This window comes from Manacus candei, unplaced genomic scaffold (genome assembly GCF_025592945.1).
Source record: "Manacus candei isolate 608988 ecotype Guabito, Panama unplaced genomic scaffold, ASM2559294v1 h1tg000092l, whole genome shotgun sequence".
NCBI lineage: Eukaryota > Metazoa > Chordata > Aves > Passeriformes > Pipridae > Manacus > Manacus candei.
The window spans coordinates 132674-153214 of NW_026138140.1; the positions used below are offsets into that span (position 1 = coordinate 132674).

At 45.8% G+C, this 20541-nt stretch overlaps 1 protein-coding gene across 13 annotated transcripts in view; it reads left to right on the top strand.

The window, feature by feature from the left end:
- Positions 1–14746, top strand: part of SEC31A (SEC31 homolog A, COPII coat complex component) — a 42146-nt gene extending 27400 nt beyond the window's left edge. For 2 of the 13 annotated variants that reach the window (XM_051768020.1, XM_051768021.1), the window contains 9 exons: positions 145–237; positions 868–997; positions 2008–2364; positions 5798–5845; positions 7322–7380; positions 9452–9700; positions 10101–10220; positions 13054–13125; positions 14003–14746. In XM_051768020.1, the coding sequence (XP_051623980.1) occupies positions 145–237; positions 868–997; positions 2008–2364; positions 5798–5845; positions 7322–7380; positions 9452–9700; positions 10101–10220; positions 13054–13125; positions 14003–14182 (1308 nt within the window). In that variant the 3' untranslated portion in view covers positions 14183–14746. The remainder of the gene's footprint in view (positions 1–144; positions 238–867; positions 998–2007; positions 2365–5797; positions 5846–7321; positions 7381–9451; positions 9701–10100; positions 10221–13053; positions 13126–14002) is intronic. The other 11 variants (XM_051768024.1, XM_051768025.1, XM_051768027.1 and 8 more) reach the window with 11 other exon arrangements.
- The last annotated feature ends 5795 nt before the right edge of the window (positions 14747–20541 follow it).

The window sequence follows — 20541 nt, forward strand, 5'->3', positions numbered from 1 at the left end:
ATGCATTTTTCCTTCTTTCTCTGAGATTTTTATGGCTGTTACAACTGCCAGCATGCAAACCTTCTTGCATCTTGTTTTGTGAAACCCTTTAGACTTTTTTTATTGTTTTGTTTTCCATGATTGGTATTTCTTTGTTCGATTCAGGTTAGAATTGCCCCTACTGTCACTACCTGGAGTAACAAAACTCCTACTGCCCTTCCCAGCCATCCTCCTGCAGGCTGTCCCTCTGACACACAGGTATAACCTTCATTATTCCTCTCTGAGCCCCTGCTCCACCCCAATATGTCCCCTGGTGTAGTCTGTGTGCTTGACATGGTCTGGTACAGATAGACAGAAGGAGCAGCTTCCATGTGCGCTCTGGTTTTATTCCTCTGCATCTCATTACTTTTTTTTTTCCACCAAATTATGAGGGGCTCTGGAAAGCCTTGAGTGGGAGCTCAGTGTGATCTGAGCCTCCCCACCCCTTGCCTCACACTGGAATATTTGAAGTTTGATGATATTTTTCCTTTCCCCCCTTTCCATGAAAATCAGGAGCTTCAGGGTTAATGTTTGCTTAGTTGAAAGATGGCAGGGTGCTCTCAGACTGCCTGAATAACAGGCAGCACTAGCAGGGACCTCTTCCTTGTGCAGGAAGGTGTGTGCTGCTCTGCTTGCTGCTGAAATCACTGCACATACAGGCTGTGCTTTCAGTGTTAGACTGGGCACCCTAAGGCACTGGGCTGGTTGGAGGCCTTTGCCTCTGTGCTGGTGGCTCTTCCAGGGAACGTGGTTGATCATTTTGTTGCAGTTTTGCTTCGGCGCTGCATTAACGTTGCTGACTAAATCCTGTCTCTCCCAACTATTTTTCCTGAAATCTTTTTGCTACAGGGAGACAACCCACCTCCTCCAGGGTTTATCATGCCAGGTGCTGTTAACCCCAACATGCCGCCGCAGCAAGGCACATCTTCCAACTACAGCATGTACTCACAAGCAGGGACACGGCCGACGTACCCACAGAGTGAGTAACAGCGGCTTCCCCCTCTCTCCCTCCCACCCAGGTGGGCCAGCCACATTTAGTTGGGGATAACCAGTCCCTTGCCTGTGGTTGGGAATGTTCAGACCAAGACTGTCCTACATTTCTTGTGGGGGTGGGGAAAGAGGCTCTTGAGGCGACATCCTGAGGTTGTCATTTCATGGTGGGGTTCAGACATTAAACACCCTCTACAGTCAAACACTGTCTCCTCTGCTGAGAGGGCGTCTACCCACAGCTTAGACTCACTCCTCAACTGACCCTTCCCAAGGGTGTGCTGGGGTCAGAAAGCCCAAAACCTGAGACCTGGAAAAGCAGCACAAAGAGGGACACAACTCATCTGTGTGCAGCTGATCCATCCTTTCTTGTGACTCCGTGAAGATGGGAAAGGGGATGAGGAAATGAGGGCAGTACTAGAGTTGAGTGAGGAAGGTGGGGGGGCAGAGCACTGACACTCAAGGCAGGGATTAAAAGTACAGATGTGAGAGAGGAAAAATGAGCATAGATGAGCAGGACAGGTAGTGAAATTAGGCTGCAGGGCCTGCAGTGAAAGGTTGTGAGCTTACACTCACTTCCAGAGTGTTGTTCATTTCCTTGGCCTAGGACTTCCCTTTGTGCAAACCTAGGACAGGGCTTTCCCTTCCCTGAGAGACACTGTGAGGATTGCAGTGGTCCAGAAGAACAGCAGTGTCCATGTGCCCCAGCCCCACCCCAGGTGACACAGTGGCTCTGGGCCAGAGACTGTGTGTGGGAGAACAAGAGTCCTTACAGCCAAGGCAGTCCTTTCTGTGCCTCCCTGCTCCCAGTTGCAGGCTGGGGTTTTAAGCAGTCCTACAAGTGTAGGCAGAGTTGTGGGAGCCAGGATTTGGCTGGGCAGGTAAGTGGTTTGAGGGGTTAGGGGCATGAAGAGAGTGAGGTGAAGAAGGAAGCAGAGACAGATGAAACTTGCTCCTCTGTTATGAACTCACTGACTGACTGTTTTCTCTCCCTGTTTGTAGCTTATCAGGCCACACAGCAGTACTCCTCTGGAACAGGGGGACCAGCTCTCTATCAGCCTCAGCAGCCTATCGCTGTCCCTGCTTCAGCCTCTTACCCGAACCCTGCCCCTAACACCGCCCCTCCCTACCTGCCCTCTGCCCCTGCCCACCCCATGCCCTCTCCGCTGTACCCCGGGCAGCCTCAGCCCTCCCCGACAAGCTTGAATCCTGTCTCTTCCTTCCCTGTTCCTCCTTCTGGCACATCCTTTCAGCATGGCAGGCCAGGACCTCCAGCAACTTCTGTGGCTTATGCATTACCTACTGGACCAACAGGTACTCTGCCTGCAACCAGTGACCTTCCTGCATCCCAGAGAACAGGTCTGCGCTTGGACAGGGGGGCAGGCAGGGAGGGGGGAGAGGGTTTTGGTCTTTACTCACTCAGTTCAGTATGCACCTTTTCCTTGTGAATGCTCTGTACAAAGGTTGCTTTTGCTTAGAGATCGGTTCAAAGCATTTCTAAAGCACATCATCATCCCTGTGCCTCTGGCAGTGGCACGACTGCGCTGCCGCAGAGTGAGCAGTCATCTTTCTCTTGCGAGTCAGACCTTGCCACAGTCACAGAGCTTTTTGTCTTGCCCAAGACAGGAGGCTACAGCAGTCTTGTTATGAGGCTGTCATATGCCATGGATGGATAGTTGCACAGCTTTAACCTTGTGAGGCTGGTGTCAAAATCTGCTCTGTGGCTGGAGAGTAGAATACAAAAATGAGCAACTTCTTCCTAATAGCCACAGACAAGATGATCCCAATTCTCCTCCCACAATGATTTTGCAAATGTGATTTGTCCCTGTGCCCCTGGTTTTTGAGCAGCCTTTCAAGCCCGAGATTGGCAGCATATTTAATTCAAACAGCATTTCCTGTGGCATCAGCTCACTTTCATTATTTTGTTCCTAACCACTTAGTGCGATGGAATTTCTGTAGCTGTGAATGCCTTAAAAGATAATCAGAAGTGATTTAGAAATGCTTTTACGTGTCTTTCTTGGATGTCAATTAAAAGCATGTGTGTGTGGCTGGCACATAGGAGCATGTTTGAGCATGCTTGGTGAGGGAGCACTCGCTGAGGTGGGGGCTCCGTGTCTGCTCGTGACTGCCTGGATGTCACTGTTTGCTGCGGGACAGTGACCTCGCTTGCGGTAACAAAGCTGTCTCTTCACTTAGCAGCCTGTGAAACAGCAGCTTCTCATACATCAGACAGTGCAGGGAGTATGAGCAGTCCTTTGATAAACTTGGTCATAAACACACTTCACCTCTAGGTGCTCCAGCTGAAGTGTCAAGGACCGGATCTGGGGAGTGGAGGGAATATTAGGAAAGATTTGAGAAGTGTTTTAGAGATGACAGCTCTGCTGACAGGCCCTAATAAGCCCACTGTGATTCCCCCTCTTGTTTTAAAAGTTCGTTGGTGTGAGGCAGTGCAGAAAAGGCATTTTACCTTTGTCTTGACAACATGAGTCCTATGAGTATGTGTTCCTGGTGTCCTTCAGGCTGGCAGCTCACACCTCTCATGGCATTGCCTTCACACATGCCCTCATGTTTTGTGGAGAAACGGTCTTTTGCTCTGTTAATAGGACTAGTGTAGGGCTGCCAGAGTTGCAAGGGGAGAAAAGGCCTTTTCCCTCCATAGTGCAGCCAGATTTGGCGCCCTCTCTGTTCTTATGGATGCTGTACTGTGACTTCTCCCAACCCCTTGTTACAGGGCATGTCAAACTTGAGTCTTTAAGCCAGAGGAATTATTAAATTGGACAGAGAAAGATGTATTGGTTTCTGGGCCTGGGATGTTAAGCAGCACATTATAATGCAGACAGCATAGCTTCTGCACCTCCAGATAAATGACGGGAACAAAAAAATTGTTCATTCTTATCCATTTTACTACTCAGCTTGTGTCACTGGCAGGCACTTCAGATCTACCACTTTTTAAGTTTCTTGCAGTGAAGTGACATAGTCCATGTGGTGTGCTCAGAGTGGGTGAAGCTCTATACTTTGGACAATAGAAATTAGGAACATTAATGACAATACCAGTTGATTTGTAAAATGGCATAATCCACATAGACTGTAGTGTAACACATCGTATGTCATTTTAAAAAAGAGGAATTGAAACAGTCCTTATCCATAATGCCTGGCCAGATTTCCTTTCAAAGTTGTTCATACCAGGCTTTTTATAAAGCCTTCTGAGACCTATCAATGCTGCTTATGTTTTTCCCAGCAGCTGTGGTGAGAAGGTAGCCAGTATAAAGTGGCAAAAGCTCAGGAACCCAAACTTGGGCATCATCTCTGATTTCTGGCAAACAGCAGCCTTAGGCTGAAATGCAGAGGTGGACTCCAGGGCGTGGTGAGGTGCTGAGGCCCGGATGGCTCATGAATGTGGGCACACGAGTGCTGCCTGCAGCTGGAGAACTATGGAAAAAAAATAAAGGGTGTCTGAAGAGCACGCTCTGTTCTCTTCCAGTGTTTGGATTACGCCTTTCAAAAAGCATACAAACAAGAAGGAAAAAAACCCTTGTTTTTTAAGTGCAGAAATGACAGTGATCATGCTTAATATTCTTAACCACCAACGTATTTTCTGAGCAGCTGCACTGGTTAGTGAAGGATGCCTTGGCATGAGATCCTGCAGAACCACAGAAATCTGCAGCAAGAAGTAGATCTCACCTGTAACACTGTGTTCTAGTGCACAGCATATAGTGATGCTGATCTTGGCATTGAAGTGGTGTGCTTTTGTGTGTGGTGATAATCTAATCTGGGAACATCATGTTTCACTTTGTAAACGTGACTCATTTAAAGGGAGGGGTACGGGAGGAAGGAAAAAGATCTCAAATGTGAAGTCTTGAAAAGCACCTGACCTTTGAACTGGCTTGGATTTAAAGATGCACTTAAAGAAACATTTCTATAAATATCTTCTAGTTTTTTGAAATGCATGTAACGTCAGTCTGTTAAGCTGTGCTTGGAGCTTCAGTAAGCAAGAAAAGCCCACATTTATTTTCATTTTCAACCTCTCTCACTTTTTGTGATCGATCTTTGAACCTGCTTTCAAGGGAGTTTTAATTTTCAGCATCTTGAATCCTGTTTGAAAATGTGATAGGCCAATTCTTAGCTAAAGTAAGGGTTTGCACTAAAACCATAAGCCCATCAGACCAACGCCAGGGACAGGAGTTATCTCATCCCCAAAGTTCCTCTTCTATTTGAAATGGTGAAGGCTTTATTGGCTGTGTTTGTCATTTGGATTTATTGCTCAGTCTGAGCTGGCAACGTGTCATTTTGTGTGAGTGTAAAGCTGCTGTGTGAACATAGTTTTATTGCTGGGCTGCATGCGGTTGAGACTGTGCCTTGATTTGAGAAAATACTTGGATATCCACCTTAAAGTCAAGTACTTGCAGCATCTCTTGAAAAGCTTTCTGGAACTGTAAAACAGTGTTGAGAAGATTGCTGCTGGGAGTAATGGTCTGTCAGCTTCACTGGAATAGAAAATGAGAACACCGGAGATAAGAAAATGAGCCAGAACTCTGCAAAATTTGTTAAAAGAACTAGAAACACTGATTTACTGCATGGAAAGAGCAACAGGCTTGTTTTTGGGGGAAGGTGGACAAAAGCAATTCCACAGGGTGGTTTGAACAAATGACTTGTCTCTAAATTGACATTGTAATCAGTTTAGGTTTTTTTTTCCTCACTGAAACTAATTTGCTACTCAAAAATTGCAGACCAATTGTTTTATTATTTTTGAAGAAAATCTTTTTTTTTAGTTCTCTTTGCATTTTATCTGCAGAAAGCCTACCAGCTCAAGACCAGGCCTCTCCCTTCGCAGGTGAACTAGGTACCACCTAACCTGAAAATAATTACAGCCACTATGTGAAATTAATTGAACAGACATCAATTATGCATCTGTTCTTCAGAGAACATTACGTGTGATGCTGTTTGCCAATTAATCAAATCAATTTTTAATTCCTTAATTAAAACCAATAACAACATATCTGGAATTTTTAACCACAGAAACAAATTCTAGTTTTACTTTTTTAAAGGAAATTATTCCAGGAAATTAGAAGTGGTAGCAGCCTGGGATATTTTCTTAATGTGTTACCCCTATCAGCACTGCAGCAGTTAGACTCCCTGTATCTGAATACTCTGGAGTTTTCTGGATAGGGAGGAATAGAGGAGCCCTGGGGGCACAAGGCTGCCAGGAGATGGCACTGCCTTTGGTTAAAGAGAAAGCAGAGGTGAAAATGGTTCTAAATTGTTTCTCATTTGCCCCTTTTACATACTTTGGATGTGGAACTTGTTTAACAGAACATCGGGAGCAAATTCTGCAGTGACGTTAAGCTGTGCTGTGTAAGGTTGAATTCATCATCTGCTAAGTGAAAAACACTGTGGTGAAAAAGTCCATTGAGCAGGGATTTGGTTTTGTTGGCTTTTTGTGGCTTTGTGCAATAAATCCTGATTACTCGGCGAGGCCGCGGTAATGCCGGGATGTGATGCTGTGGTCCTGATTACACGTGCTCCATGATGAGATGGGGAGCTGCTTCTAATGCACTAATGTGAGCTTTGGTGTGCAAATCTTGCAGCTGCACAGAGCCTGGGAGATCACAAGGTTTGGTACGGAGCAACACCCCAGACTTGGAATGAGTCTGCTCGGACATCCTCTGTGCTCCTTCCAGTTTCAAACAAATTGCCTTTGGTGCAGAAAGCTAGATTCTTTTTCACCTTGCTCAAGCAGCTCTGCTCTGATTTTGGGATACAAAGCTCCCAAAAACATGCTGTAGCTGGCAGGAGAAACCTGGGGGGTTGACTCTTTTGTGTTTCCAAGGTGGCTGGGTGAATCTGGCCTGAAATGTTTGCCTCTTACACCTCTTCTTTCTGTGTGGTGTTGCTGGGGAACATGTCTTAACTGCCATGTATAAATGTCATGTATAAGCTCTCTTCACATATACAGTCTGTGCAGCAGAGCTGTGTTTTGGGCATGGCAGGCCCTTTTCAAGGGGCATGTCTGCTCAAAGTTTTTTATTATTATTTTTTTTCTGCAAGAGAAGAAAAAGTTAATAATTAAGTTATTAACTTGAGAACAGTTGGTTAAGATCCCAAGCATGCCCAGTGGATGCAGAGCCCAAAGGGTCTGATGGCAGGGGTGTTGGGAGGCTTGGCTGGCACAGGAGCTGTTCTAGCCCTCAGGGAAGGGCAGGAGAGGGCAGGCTCTGCTAAGGTAGAGCCATGGCAGGGAGCTGACCCAGCTGAACTCAAGAAGGCGTCACTGCCTTCCTCCAAGGTACTTACAGTCTCTGTTTTCTTTCTGTCCTAGGACCTCAGAATGGCTGGAATGACCCTCCCACCCTGAACAGAGCTGCCAAGAAGAAGAAGGTACTCTAGGAAATAGTGCCTCAACACAATTGAGTGCTGGTCACTTGAAAAGCAGTAATTTTAAGCTGCTCCTGGGAAACTTCTTGGCAGGAGAGGGAAAGAGAAGGGTTAGCAAACAAAAGCTTCACCTCATGAGCAGAAATGGCTTTTATGACTCTCCAGTATGCATTATCTCACTCAAAATATTTAAGCCTATAAAGAGATGGTGTTTTTCTGCTAAAGTTGTGGTTGTTAATAACAACATTGATCCTGGTTTAAAGGAAATGCTTCTGAATGTTTTCATCTGCAGTAAAGCAGCTGAATTTTGCAGGAGACGATACTTAAGCAAAGTTATGAGGCTGTGCAAATTGTTATAGATTATTGACTTTGCTGGAGCTGAAAGCAATTTATCCTGATTAAGGGTCTGACCCTGAGAGGTCTGTTGAGAGTAAGACAATTTTCATGATGGAGATAATGTAGTTTTGTAAAACGGATTTAGATTGCAGCAGGGCAGAATAACTGGGGACACTTGGCACAGAGCAGAGTGAGCCTTTTCCTCCCCTGCTGCTGCTGTAGTCTGGGATATCACCACAGCAGTTAGTGCCTTCCACTGTTCTCTGACCCTGGTGCATTTGGGAAGCAAGAGTTAGTCTAGAGCATGTAAAGTGTGGGGAGAACAAAAAAAAGAGTTAGAGCAAGCAAGGGAAGATCTGAGTGAAGGTGAATGCAGAAGTCTGCCTTAGCCTTTGGGTTTTGGTCTCTGCAGCTCAAGATTAAGAAGCTTTTGGAGGCTGGATCAAGGACGCCTTGTGTGCTCCTGACTGCCCCAGTGCTGGGACGTTTGTCCCACAGCAGCCTGCATGCTGCCTTTGGGGCTTCAGGCTCTGAAGGAGAAGAAAGAAAGTTGTCAGAGAGAGTAACTGCTGGACCTGAGAGCTCAAGAAGCAGCCTTCTGCAAACAGGGTTTTTGTTACTGCAGTGTGTGTGTGTGTGTGTGTGTGAGTGTGTGTCACAGCCACAATTCCTGCCATAGCCAAGGCTTGAGGGTTGGCTCCCTTCTAAATGAGGAGTCACGCTTGTTCCCTGTTGGATATTTAACGAATCTGTCAGTCGTGTTTCTGTTTGTTTCCCTTCTGTCCACTGTCTGAGGGGTGGTTTAGGATATTATAAGATGACTCACCACATGGACTGTTATAAAATAGAAACGTCTGGCATTTCAAGCCATAATTTTCAACTGTTTTCTTCCTAACTAAGAACTTATTCACCACTCAAAAGTTTATTGCTGTGATTCATTGCATTTATAACTGACTTTGGTACTGGATTGGGAATATTTTTTTTTGCTGTCCCAAACCACTCACTTAATTCTAGTATCACTCGTTCAGGGTTCTGTAATCTTTCCTTTTTTCCATGCACACCTCAAGAAATGTGCACATTCCCATGGAAGCCCTTTCTTTTGTTTGGATTCCTGTATGATGCACAGCAGAGGCCAGTAGCTCATTTTGTTGTTTCTTCCCTCTACCAAATGTCTCTGAAAAACCCCCTGTGTAAAGACTGGCAGATGCTTAGGGATGAATCTGAAATGCACCCATAATCTGTCTTAGCACAAACCTGTGTGCCAGAAGCTTGAAAGGCTTTCAGAAGCTTTATTGGAGCATGTTGCTAGCTGTGACCTATGTACTGCATGGACAAAAATACACCCTTGGAATTGAGACACAAAAATCTAAATATAACGACCCAATAGTAAGAATAGATGTAGGTGTGGGTTAGTTTTCTCTTCTAATAGTGCTGGTCTGCCAAACCTCTGATTTGTGCCCTTGGCAGAGGGAGAGTAGCTCTGATCTTGAGATGGCTGCACCCAGTTCTTGTGGCCAGGGGCAGGCTGGGATGGCTCAAGGCACTTATTACTGTGCAGCCATAGGAATGGGTTTGTTTAGGCGGAGTGAAATCCTGTTATTTGTATATCCAGAGCTCTCAATTACCGTGGGGTGGGAATTCTGTAAGAGCTAGGCATTGTGCTCTGCCTGCAGCAGCCACAACAGCGTAAATGCACTGTTTGTTGGGTTTGGTTTTGTTTGTTTTTTTTTTTCCCCAGGTCCCTGATAACTTCCTGCCCCCGGTTCCCATCACCTCCCCCATCATGAACCCGCTGGCGGATCCGCAGTCTCAGATGCAGCAGGCTCCAGCTCCAGCACCTCCCACCGGTGCCCCCACCTTCCAGCCTCCGCACCTGCCGGCTGGGCCACTGCTGCAGGGTGGCTACCCACCTGCTTCCCTGCCACCTGCTGCTTCCAAACCCAGCACAGAGGGGGCCCCCGGGGCCCCAATCGGCAACACCATCCAGGTAACAGCCCTGGCACTGCATGGCTTTGGTTTGTCCATCAGCAGAGCCTGGCAGGCTGGGATCCTGTTGGCCAGGCATTTCCTGTACCTGCAAAGTGTACTCTGGAGTTTTTAGTCACTAGCTTTGTGCCATACTGGCATCGTGCTGCTGTAATCTCCACCTGGATCCCACCTTTTTGCAGTTAATGCTATAGTCAGTATGGGCCAACAACCTGCTTCCTTCTGCAGCTTCACACCTTCCCAGAGGGAGCAACAGCAGGTGCTGATAATGTCACCTCCACACACCCACAGGGAAGAAACAGGAATTGTGCCAAGCTAACTAATGATGCCGCTTGGTTTAGTCAAAAACAACGTGTGGGTACAGTGACCTGGAAAAGCCTCACCTGTTCTCTGTTTCTCAGCACGTGCAGGCACTGCCAACAGAGAAGATTACCAAGAAGCCCATCCCTGAGGAGCACCTTATTCTTAAGACAACGTTTGAAGCTCTTATCCAGAGATGCCTGCTGTCCGCCTCCGACCCGGTAGGTCACTGTGGTATTCCCAGAGTACCCCCGTGTGTGGGTGAACATGCTGGTACCTGTAGCACAGGTACCTCTCAGCCTCTCCTTCGGTCCCTCTAAAGGCTGCTTTGAGCAGCCACAAGCAACATGTGGGAAAGCCATATGCACACAGGGTGTGGACTTCTCAGGTCAAAGCACAGTCCAGCTGCCCGAGCACTTTGACTCTGGTCCTTACAGCCCTCAGCATGGGCAGAGCCTGATGATGAGCTATTTATGAGCAGGGAATTAACTCATTGCAGCCCCCTATATTGCTCTCTTCAAGGAAGGAGGGTTGGAATTGGTTACAGTTAACGTTTTGATGTTGATGGTTAAAAAAATTAAAAATTCCGAAACCTTCAGAGAGAGAGCTGTTGGTCTTTCTGTCAAGTGATCCCTGTGGAGGCATGCCCTGTACATTTGCTTCTTATAATTCAGAGCAGGAAGCAGCTGGTATTATGCCAGGTCTGGGCCAAGGCTCACATACGTGAGTACATGCCTCAGATTTTGATCTGTGATTTGTGATTTCTGATAACAAACTCATTTCAAAAGGAAAAAAAGACTAGCAGAGAAGTGGAAGGTTAACAGCTTTAACACAACCACTGGAGCTGGATAGGAAAAACATTTCCTGTGCCAGCCAGCACTTTGTAAATGAGCCATCCCTCTCAGAGCTTCTCATTTATTTCTGGTGGTCAGTAAATAACATGTCACTCCAAAGCTCAGATGCTGACTGTTCAGCTCGTGCCTGCCACATGCTAAAAGATGGTACTGGTGGTGTGCAGAGGGCTTTGTGCACTAAATGTGCTTGCTTTAGCAGCACAGACTTGTGCTCCTGTTCTGGAGACTGGGAGCTGAGCTGTCTGAGGGCTCTGTGGCAGTGGCTGTGGGGGTATATTGGGCATTTGGTGTCACTTCTGCCTTCTGCCTGCTCTACGGTTTCAGCTGCCTCTGTAGTTTTGACTTGGCATTTGCATGTATGTACTCCTCCTTTCCCCTGTGTGTCTCGGTCCAGCAGTTTCAGGGTGGGCTCACCCACACACTCCTTTTGCAGAAGCTTTTTGAGGCCATAGGACAGACCTCAAGGTTCATTCAATTGCTCAAAACCCTTTCTTTAAAGCTTAGAGTACATATATGTATATAGCGTATACTGCACACTCTTTGACTTTTTTCTTCCTCTAAGTGCCCCTTCTCCCAGACAAAGAAGGCAAAAGCATTCTGCTTACATCTGCACCCAGGGATTGCTTTTCTGCTCTGCCAACACGTTTTGCTTGCTTCTTGTTAAGTCTCTCTGATTTTCTTAGGCAGAGCAAGTATTTAAGTACAGGGAGATGAGACACCACCCTGGGTGTACACATCAGTTATTGTCAGAGCAAATGCAGGCACTACTCGTTACATTCTAAAGGGGAAAATGGCAACAGGAAGCAGAGAGTGAGGAGGACAACCAGTTTGCGCTTCCACCTCATTTCTTTGGCTGGAGAGATGTCCTGTTGTTTGCTAGACACAATTTATTCTTCTTTGTCCTATTTGACCATCTGTAAAATGAAAATAGAGTGTTCTCCTGTTTGCAGGTTTTGAAACAAATGCTCTGAAGTCATGTATCTGAGAGTTTGCCAGTCCAAAAGAACCAGCCAGTTTATCTGCTCCTCCTGGGGTACCTATCTCAGTTCCTTGACAGCATAACTGGTGCTGAGGAGTCTTCCACATGTAGCCTGAGATCCATGTGCCGTGTTCTCCTTTATGTCCTCTGCCATCTGAACAGCTTCCCCTAATTTCTAGCACAGCAGGCGGCCATCAGCCTGTGTTCACCCTTGAGCCAGAGCATTCTCATAGACTTTATTTTCTCTCTGGACAATATTTAATCCAGAGAAATGTTTCCAGTTGCCAGGGAAAACGGCACTATCCTAAGTGAAGATGGATTGATATGCATGCTGATTTAGGAGGAAGTTCCATTACTCTTGTGCACTGATAGCATTTCTGCCACTGTTGGCCACCAGCTTTCTTGTGCTCCTGCAATTGTAACCCTGATGCTTTATCACTGTTTTATTACTCTGGATTAAAATGTACAATTTCTGTGGATGTTGGTTTTAAAAAAAAAAGGTGAATAAAAATGCATTTCTTCAGCAGCTGCTGCTGCAGGTGGAATATACTGGGGTTATTTTAAGAACCTTTGGTGGCAAAGTAATTCCAGGTACATCAGTGGGTGGATTATTCTGTAAAAGTCATGGAAGCACAAAGGATCTATAAGGACATTTTGGTTAAAGCTTTTAGTTTTTCTGTTGATACTAAAAACTTACAGACAAACTCCCAGCTTTACTAGTCACATGAGGAAAAATATAATTAGGATTTGCCATAAATGATGACTGAGTTGCACTTACTTAGACTTGAGTATCTGCATGTGCCCTTAAGCTCTCATTGACGTTGCTGGATACATGATTCCAGTAAGAATTTTATCCAGTTATAATGCTTTGCCAGTGAACCATAGAAAAATGTGCTGCAGCTCAGAATTCTGTCACTTTTGTATCAGCTAAACCAGTGGGTTTTGCAAATGACCAGTGGCTTTTGGGGTGCACCTCTATGATTTACTGTTCTCTGTAGCAAACTAGGGCAGTTACATATGGAGAACTACAGCCATATATCACGTGGTCTTTCCTAGCAAAATCTGGGGAGAAAAGTACAGAACAAAGAATTCAAATGATGTGTTAGGAAAATGCTGTTGAGGAAGGAATTTGATGTGTCACGTGGATCTCTTCACAGTGATATCAGATCGGTATGGTGTTCTTAAAATCACTGTGTTTTAATGTTTTTATTTCTCTTGCAGCAAACCAAGAGGAAACTGGATGATGCAAATAAACGCCTGGAGTTTCTTTATGACAAACTTAGGGAACAGACAGTAAGTTCTGTTTTACTTTCCCCCACCCCCCAGTCAAACATTGCCCATGACTTCATTGCTGGTGTGGGCCCCTCTGCAATATGTGGCAGGTGCTTGTTCTTTCTTTAGAAGTGTGCTTCAAATCCACTTATTGGATGTTTACATGGACTTCTTGGAAAACAGTGAGGTAGTGTGCTTGGCCCCAAATGCCTGTGCGGACTTTACAGTGTTTTGGGGTCACGTCGTGAGTGTTATGGTGCTGTGCAGAGACTGTGCTGATCCAAAGAGCAGAGCTCCTTGCAGCAGGCACTGTTTCTCTGCTCCCAGCAGGAAGTGAGACACACATCCTGGGGTTAAAAAAGAACCCGGGGGACTTTAGGTGTTGGAGGCTCACTGACCTCACTGGAAGGCAGATGTGCAGCTACTTTTGAAGATCTGGTAATTTTTCCAAAGCCTTCCAGGAGGCTTTGGCAGAATAAAGGACTGTGCTTAGATGTCTTAGTACTTTAGGATTAGAGTGATCTAATCCTGTTATTGTCAGGCCATGTTTGCTGAGCAATTAACTTTACCCCAAAGGCATAAAAGCCCAGTAGGTTTTTCACAGTGCCACAGTCTGTCACAGCAGGTCTCCCACCCCAGGGAATTGCACTCAGGGGCTGGCAGTGAAGGCTTGCAGTGCTGCAGAGAAGGTATGATCTGGTTGAAGTCTGCTGTTAGACTTCCCAGTGACTGTTCCCAGTGTGATGCAGCTCTGAAGATGGCTATCTCTAAAGAAAGGAACTTAATTGCTTCACCTTCCTGAGGGCCAAGCCTTACACTTGGAATTTCTGTTTTCCTAGCACTAGTGTAGGTGCTGTTTTTTCTTTCTGCTGACCTGCCTTGCCTGGCTTCCTTGCAGCTCTCCCCAGCCATCATCAGCGGTTTGCACAACATGGTGAAGAGCATCGAGACCCGCAACTACCAGGAAGGACTGAACATCCACACACACATCGTCAGCACCAGCAACTTCAGCGAGACCTCTGCTTTCATGCCAGTCCTGAAAGTTGTCCTCACCCAGGCCAACAAGCTGGGGGTGTGAAGTAGCCCTGCACTTGCAAAGCCTTGACGGTTGCTTTTCCAAAGAAGTGCATTTCTACAGCAAACATGCAGGAAAGGGACCAAATGCTCGTCCTCACAGCATGTCGCGGTAGAGCGCTGACAAATGGCATTACACTCTCCCTGCAGAATACTTGGCTCTAGAAGGGCTCTGGAGCCCTGGTGCTTTTCTTTTTATTTTAATCTTTTCCCCGTTCCCTAATGATTCTCCTCTACAAATAGTATATTTAATGGATGATGTCCCATATTGTCAATTTTTAGGTGCATGTTACGCTGCTAAACAGTGGCTTTTAATAACAGATGTATGTGGTAAAACAACAAGATAGGTTGTGTATCGGACCCTAAAACAAATTATTCCCTTCCACCCCGCTGTTCCTTATCCACCGGATTAAAAAACAGTCTGATCATGTTATAAGTGTATTTGGTCTTTCATTTTATGAAGCTGCTTGCAGTCCTGTTATTACAACTTACATGTTAAATAGCTTAATTGTGCACTGGGGCAAACGAGCAAAATAAAGGCTAATGTGATATTTTCAATAAATGTAAATTTATTAAAATGTGTCTTCATGAAGTGCAATGTAGAGACTTTGAACCTGGAGTACAGTGAGGTAGCTTTCTGTTGTGTCCTTGGCACAAGGACATTTTTCTTATTCCATGCCTATCACTGAAAGCTCTGTGTAGGACACAGAAAGAACAGCAGTTGAAAGAAATGTCTGGGTTTGGAAAAAAAAAAAAGAGGCAGTTTTGCATGAAAACTACCTAAAATATCTGTGCCTGTGGACTGTGGATTTGGCAATGCATACTGCATGAAATATTATAAATAACAATGTAATCGCTGCTCACTCCTGTGACTTACACAGATTCGTCAGGCAAAACAATTTTATTTTCCTTTCCAGCGTTTTCTTACCTCATAAGCATTTATAATTGGTGAACATAAAGCATCGATTTGGAGTTGCCTTGTTTCAGGAGTTTAAAAAACAATTGGAGTAACTTTCTTCCCCTTGACCTAGGTTATAGGTTTCTAAGTAGTGTTATAAGTATTCCAATACTTAAATTTAAGTATACTTATAGCAGTGTATTCAGTTCCTGTAACTTGGAAGATTTGCAGGTATCTTTTATTTGTCGTGCCCTTGATGAAAACTCTGGTGCTGGCTGAATCACATCAGAAACGTGAAGTATTTTAATGCTTCCAGAAACTGGTAATAAGGAAGTGTCAGTCTACCTCAGTGGGGAAAAACATGCAGGTCACCAGCTCCAAACCTGATTGCTGGGACAATGTTATCTAGTAAATACTCTGCCAGATGAGAATGATAACAGCTTGGTGTGCTCTACCTTCCTCGCCTGTGCCTGCTTTCTGCAAACTTAGAATGAAATGCTGGGGCTCTGAAAATAGGGGAAGGCAGGAGGGGAGAGGCTGCACAGAAGCAGAAATGTTGACACCTGCAGCTGAAGTGGAATTTGAGCAGAACAGTACCCCAGGATCTCTGCACAGTGTGGAGAAGACTGCTGGACTGGACTGCAATGTTGGTGCCTCCCTCAGGGCAACTGGGCACAGTCTGGCCAGATAAGCACCCTTGTATCTTGATTCCAGGTGGAAAAGAACAAGTTTTAAAGGAAAGAACACATTCAAAGGTAAGCAGGAAAAAATAAAAATAAAAAAAACTCAGTAGGGTGGAGAGCAGGTGTGCTGGACTGGCCTGAGGTTTCTGTGATGTGCTGTTCAGCAATGAAAACTAAAGACAATCTTGGTATGTCAGGATCAAACCAGTGGGTAGGAGGTAATGCTAGGGGAATTCAGGAGCTGGTCATGCATATGCTCTCACTGTTCTTGGGAGTACTCCTGGACAAGCAGGAATGGTGGCAAGCATTGGTTTGTGAAGCTGGCTGTTCCTGGCAGTAACAACTGGAGAGACTTCATGGTGGTGGCAGAAGTGGGATGCACTCCCGTGGGTGCAGTGTGCAGGGTTGAGGGCAAAAGCATTGATGTAAATTCAAAGCTCCTAAGTTGGGAATAAGAAGAGCACTGGGACCTGAGATGATTAGTGGGAACAGCTTCTCTGTGTGATATGGCTTTGTAAAAGCCAAAGAACGTTTAGTGGCATTGCACAAACCTTTGTAAGACTTCCATTCATATAAAAAAGATGCCAAATGAGAAGGGACTTAGCAAGGCACACGATGTAAGGAACTGATGAGTTTATTTAACAAGAAGAGATTCAATAAACTTTGCTTGTTCGCCTTGTGAAGAGCACAAAGGAGTCAGGTTGATTGGAATTAAAGAGCAGTGTTAGCATGAGAACAAATATGGTATGAGCTGACCAGGCATAGGTTTGTTCTGGAGATTGAAGTGGTGAAAAATGAGACCACCAGATCAGAGAGAAACACTGGGGGAGGGGAGGGGGTGTTGAGGTGATAGTATCTCAGAGCACTCTGATGTTGCACCACTGTCCTGGACACTGTCAGCAATGGAGTAATCTCGCTCTCCTTGCTGAAAGGAAAGCTTATGCCTCAGCACTTATCTGGAGCTCAGGACCAGAAAACTGCACCGACCGAATACATAACAGGAGTGGATGCAAATATCTGCTACTTCTCTGCTGAGAGCAGCCGAGATGAATTATCAGTTATGCTGCCGTCTGTTCATATCTTCAAGGAATGCCAAGCAATTAGCCACCCATCTGATATAAATGCAACGGCCATCTTCATTTACAGAAGGCAACGAAGCCCTGCCAAGTTATGCTGCTAAAAGAATTTGGCCCCAAATAGCCTAATTTTGATCTCACTGAGCGAGAAGAGATTTATACCATGGCATTAACACCAACCAAGCTACTCCTCTGTGAGGCCCTCCAAGGCTGTGGAATTAAAGAAAAAGGGATGGAAGGAGATCCAAAGACGCAATCTGGGCAGCAAGGGACATGAGGAGGTACTTGCCACTCCAGCAATCACCATCCAGGCAAAAAAACCAGCAGGAGAGTCTGTGGGAAAGGGCAGTGTTAATGGAGTTGTCTCGTACTTGCTGGCAAATAGGTGGGGATATAGCAGGGGCAGTACTGCAGAGGGGGCTGAGTACAGGCAGGACATCTAAGTTACATACTTGAGTGAAAACCTTTTTCTGCTTGTAAGGCTCTGTAATGGATTTACCCTGGTTTTGCTGGCAGAAGTCCAAGGTCAGCATTAGACATGAATGTTGCAGATTGTCTTCTAATTGCCGCTGCGTTTCTGGCCTGTGCAATGTTTACTTCAGAGCTGTCCCATGTTGCGCCTTTCAGATGACACAGCTCCCTAACATATCCATTGGGAATGTGGGTTTACTGTTTTTTACTATCTTTTCTCTGCCCAGAAAGAAGCATGCTAGACTGACTGGGCTATTGAGAGAGAAGGGAGGGGGTCTTGCTGCCATAGCTGTTTTCCCCAAAAACTATGGAGGGGAGGGGTCATGTCTTAGGAAGCATGGCAGAGACAGCACGCAGAGCAGTGCCACCACTCCCCAGAGTTCTCAGGCTCCCCTCAGCTTCATCCTCACCCTCACCACCATGCTGGTACTTCGCTTAAGCAACACAAACCCCACTGTGTCATTAGCCTGGCCGGAGACCCTGTTATGCCTGAGAGGGGAAATAGGAGACTCTGAGTCAGATATTTCCCTCCTTCCCCACTATCTGCAATCCCACATGGCTCCACATCCTTAAGGGTTCACTGTTCTGAGCTGCTTTAAGCATCCTTTGCAAAGGCAGAGCAGCATGTAGAGACCCAGGCAGGGCTCGAAGCTTAGGGGAAAAACAGCCTTACACGGCCAAACATCTGCCACCAGCTGACAGCACCTCCCCTGCAGGGCATGCTGAGCATCCCCCTGAGGTGCCTGGTGCTGAGCTGAGCCGTTCAGCCTTGAACAAGGGCCAAGGCCATTGTCAGACTATACTGAGGAATGTAATAAATAATGTACTGATACCAGGAACAGTTTCAACATGTCCAATCTTAAATGGGTAATCTCCCAGCCTTGACTTGCTCTATGCTGAGTTGATAATTCTCATGTTTTCTCTGCCAGCCTTGCAGATCAAACAGATACATCACCAAATGGCCAGTCAGGATGGATACATGGATACATTTCATGCAATCCTCACTCAAAAGAGGCTAAACTGATTAAAATTCCTATGAGCTTTAGAGCTGAAAGTTAGCCACAAGAGCATCTAATTAAGAGAGGATTTATTAAGAAGCACCCTAAAAAGGCAACTGCAGCTGGCCTCATCAGTCTGGAAAGCACGCAGAAAACTTTTTGGGAACCTGTTTTCTGAATTCTTTGCCAGGCACATAGGAAGCACTTCGCAAACACTGAGCACATTATTTCTTGTCCCTCTGATGTTTTAGGCTTTGTTTCCTTCTTTACCACTTAAAGTGTTCATTTGAACAATGCTTTGGGATCATTGCTTCATTTTTCATGGCAACAGAAAAGAAAAAAAAAAAAAAAAGAGGCCAGTCTTGTCAAGGTGTTAAATAACTGTGCTGAAATGTGATGGTAGCAGGCAGGACTGAGTAGCATTAAAATGATACTCGGTGTTCACATGGACCACTCACTACCTTTCATCATTGCTGCCCTCTTCATTTCTTCCATGTGGAGAATTCCAGAAGAATGTTTAAAATATATCAAAAACAATATTGGGTTTAATTATATGCTCTCTGCTGATTCACTTGCCTCAGGAGGTGTAGTTAGTAATTAATTAGCACAGCAAGACTAATGTGCTTTGCACCAACATCACTCATAAAGCCACTCTCTGCTGGGTCCAGGCCTATGTCCCTAGCAATCATTCATCAGCAGCTGAGGCCAGTGCTGCACTGGGAGCCCTTTGGGATGGAGGTGAGCTGGTGTTGGCTTGCCTCCCCCTGCCACACTGCTCTCAAATCTTGGCAAGAACCTCCCTCTGAAGGGCAGTTTTGAGCATCTTTCTGAAGGCAGAAAATGGTCAGGTCAGATAACCGAAGAAGGACAAGTACATTCTAGAGCTATGTAACATGAGGGCTGAGGTTTTGCTGTTTCTTAAAACTCTGTGAAAATAAAAAATGTAAAACTCCTTGACTAAGACATTGCCAAGCCTTTTGAGCCCTTTGCCGCCTCAGCTCCAGAGTACCGTCCCAGCCTGACTCACCTCAGGAAGGCAGAGAGCCTCTGGGTCTCCTGTTGCTTGGCAGCAAGGATTTTTGATGGCACAGGCATCACCCTGAGAAGCTGCTGCTGCCCACCCACATGCTGCAACACAGAGCACAGCACAATAGACAGGTGCCATTGGCAGGTTTCAGTGAATCCCCCTGTGCTGCTCTCTGAAAAGAAAGGAAAACAGACTTTCTCTAAGGGGCAGTACCTAACTCCAGCAGCACTGCTGAACCCCTGCAAGTCCACAATGTTTTCTGCCTGAATAGGAAGCTCCACAAGATTTAGGTCTTTGTCCTTTGTTCTTGTGTTCATTGTCTGACATCAGTGGCAGAAATCTGCCAGTGAGGTATTCCCAGGCTTGTGTCATGGGCAGCGTTTCTCACCTCAGTGCAGATGATGGATGAGCCCTCTCTTGCTGGCAAGGCTGCAGAGGATGTGTGATCACTTGCAGGGAGCACTGAAGCACAACTCAGAGCCTGTGCCTATCTGTTAAGCAGCCTGGTGCAGCATTTCAGCCAGGTTCAGAAAGGCACGCTCTGGCCCAGGGGGAATCACACGCTTGAATGCTGCCTGCGAGCGGATTTGAGTCTGTAGGCCAGTCCTCTGGCCCATCAGTGAGGTGTGAGCAAGAGCTGTGCTGACACAGATAACACAGTGAGACTCATTTGAGGTTAACACACAAGACAGCACCAGGGGCTACGTACAGGTCACCTGAGCCACAGCCAAATGTCAGGTGCCTCTTTTACCTGCACAGAAGAGGCATTATTGCAGCACAGGAGGCCAAACTCAGTGAGCAGACAGACAGGCATGACAGCTGAAAGTCCAGCTGGGATTGCCAGCAAAGGTGAGATGTGCATTGGAGAGGGAGACTGTCACGTTTCTCTCAACACACTGCCTTGAGTTCTCATTTCCAGCATGTCTGCAATCATTACACCTTCACCTCAAAGTGCAGGAGACAAAACCAAGTCTAAACTAGACTCAGGAGTTTTTTTTTTCAAACTTGCACATCCTTTGTTTTTAAAAATATGAACTCTGGAGTGTTTATTGAGAAAATCTCCTTTTGCCTTTGTTGCTGCTTTGGTTGCAGCTTCTCAGATTTCTTCTCTAGGCGATTTTGGATCACTGAATGTTTTCCAACATTATTTTTTACCAAGGGAAATATGAGTCAGATTTGCAAATTTTTTTCTCTGCATTTCTGGTACTAG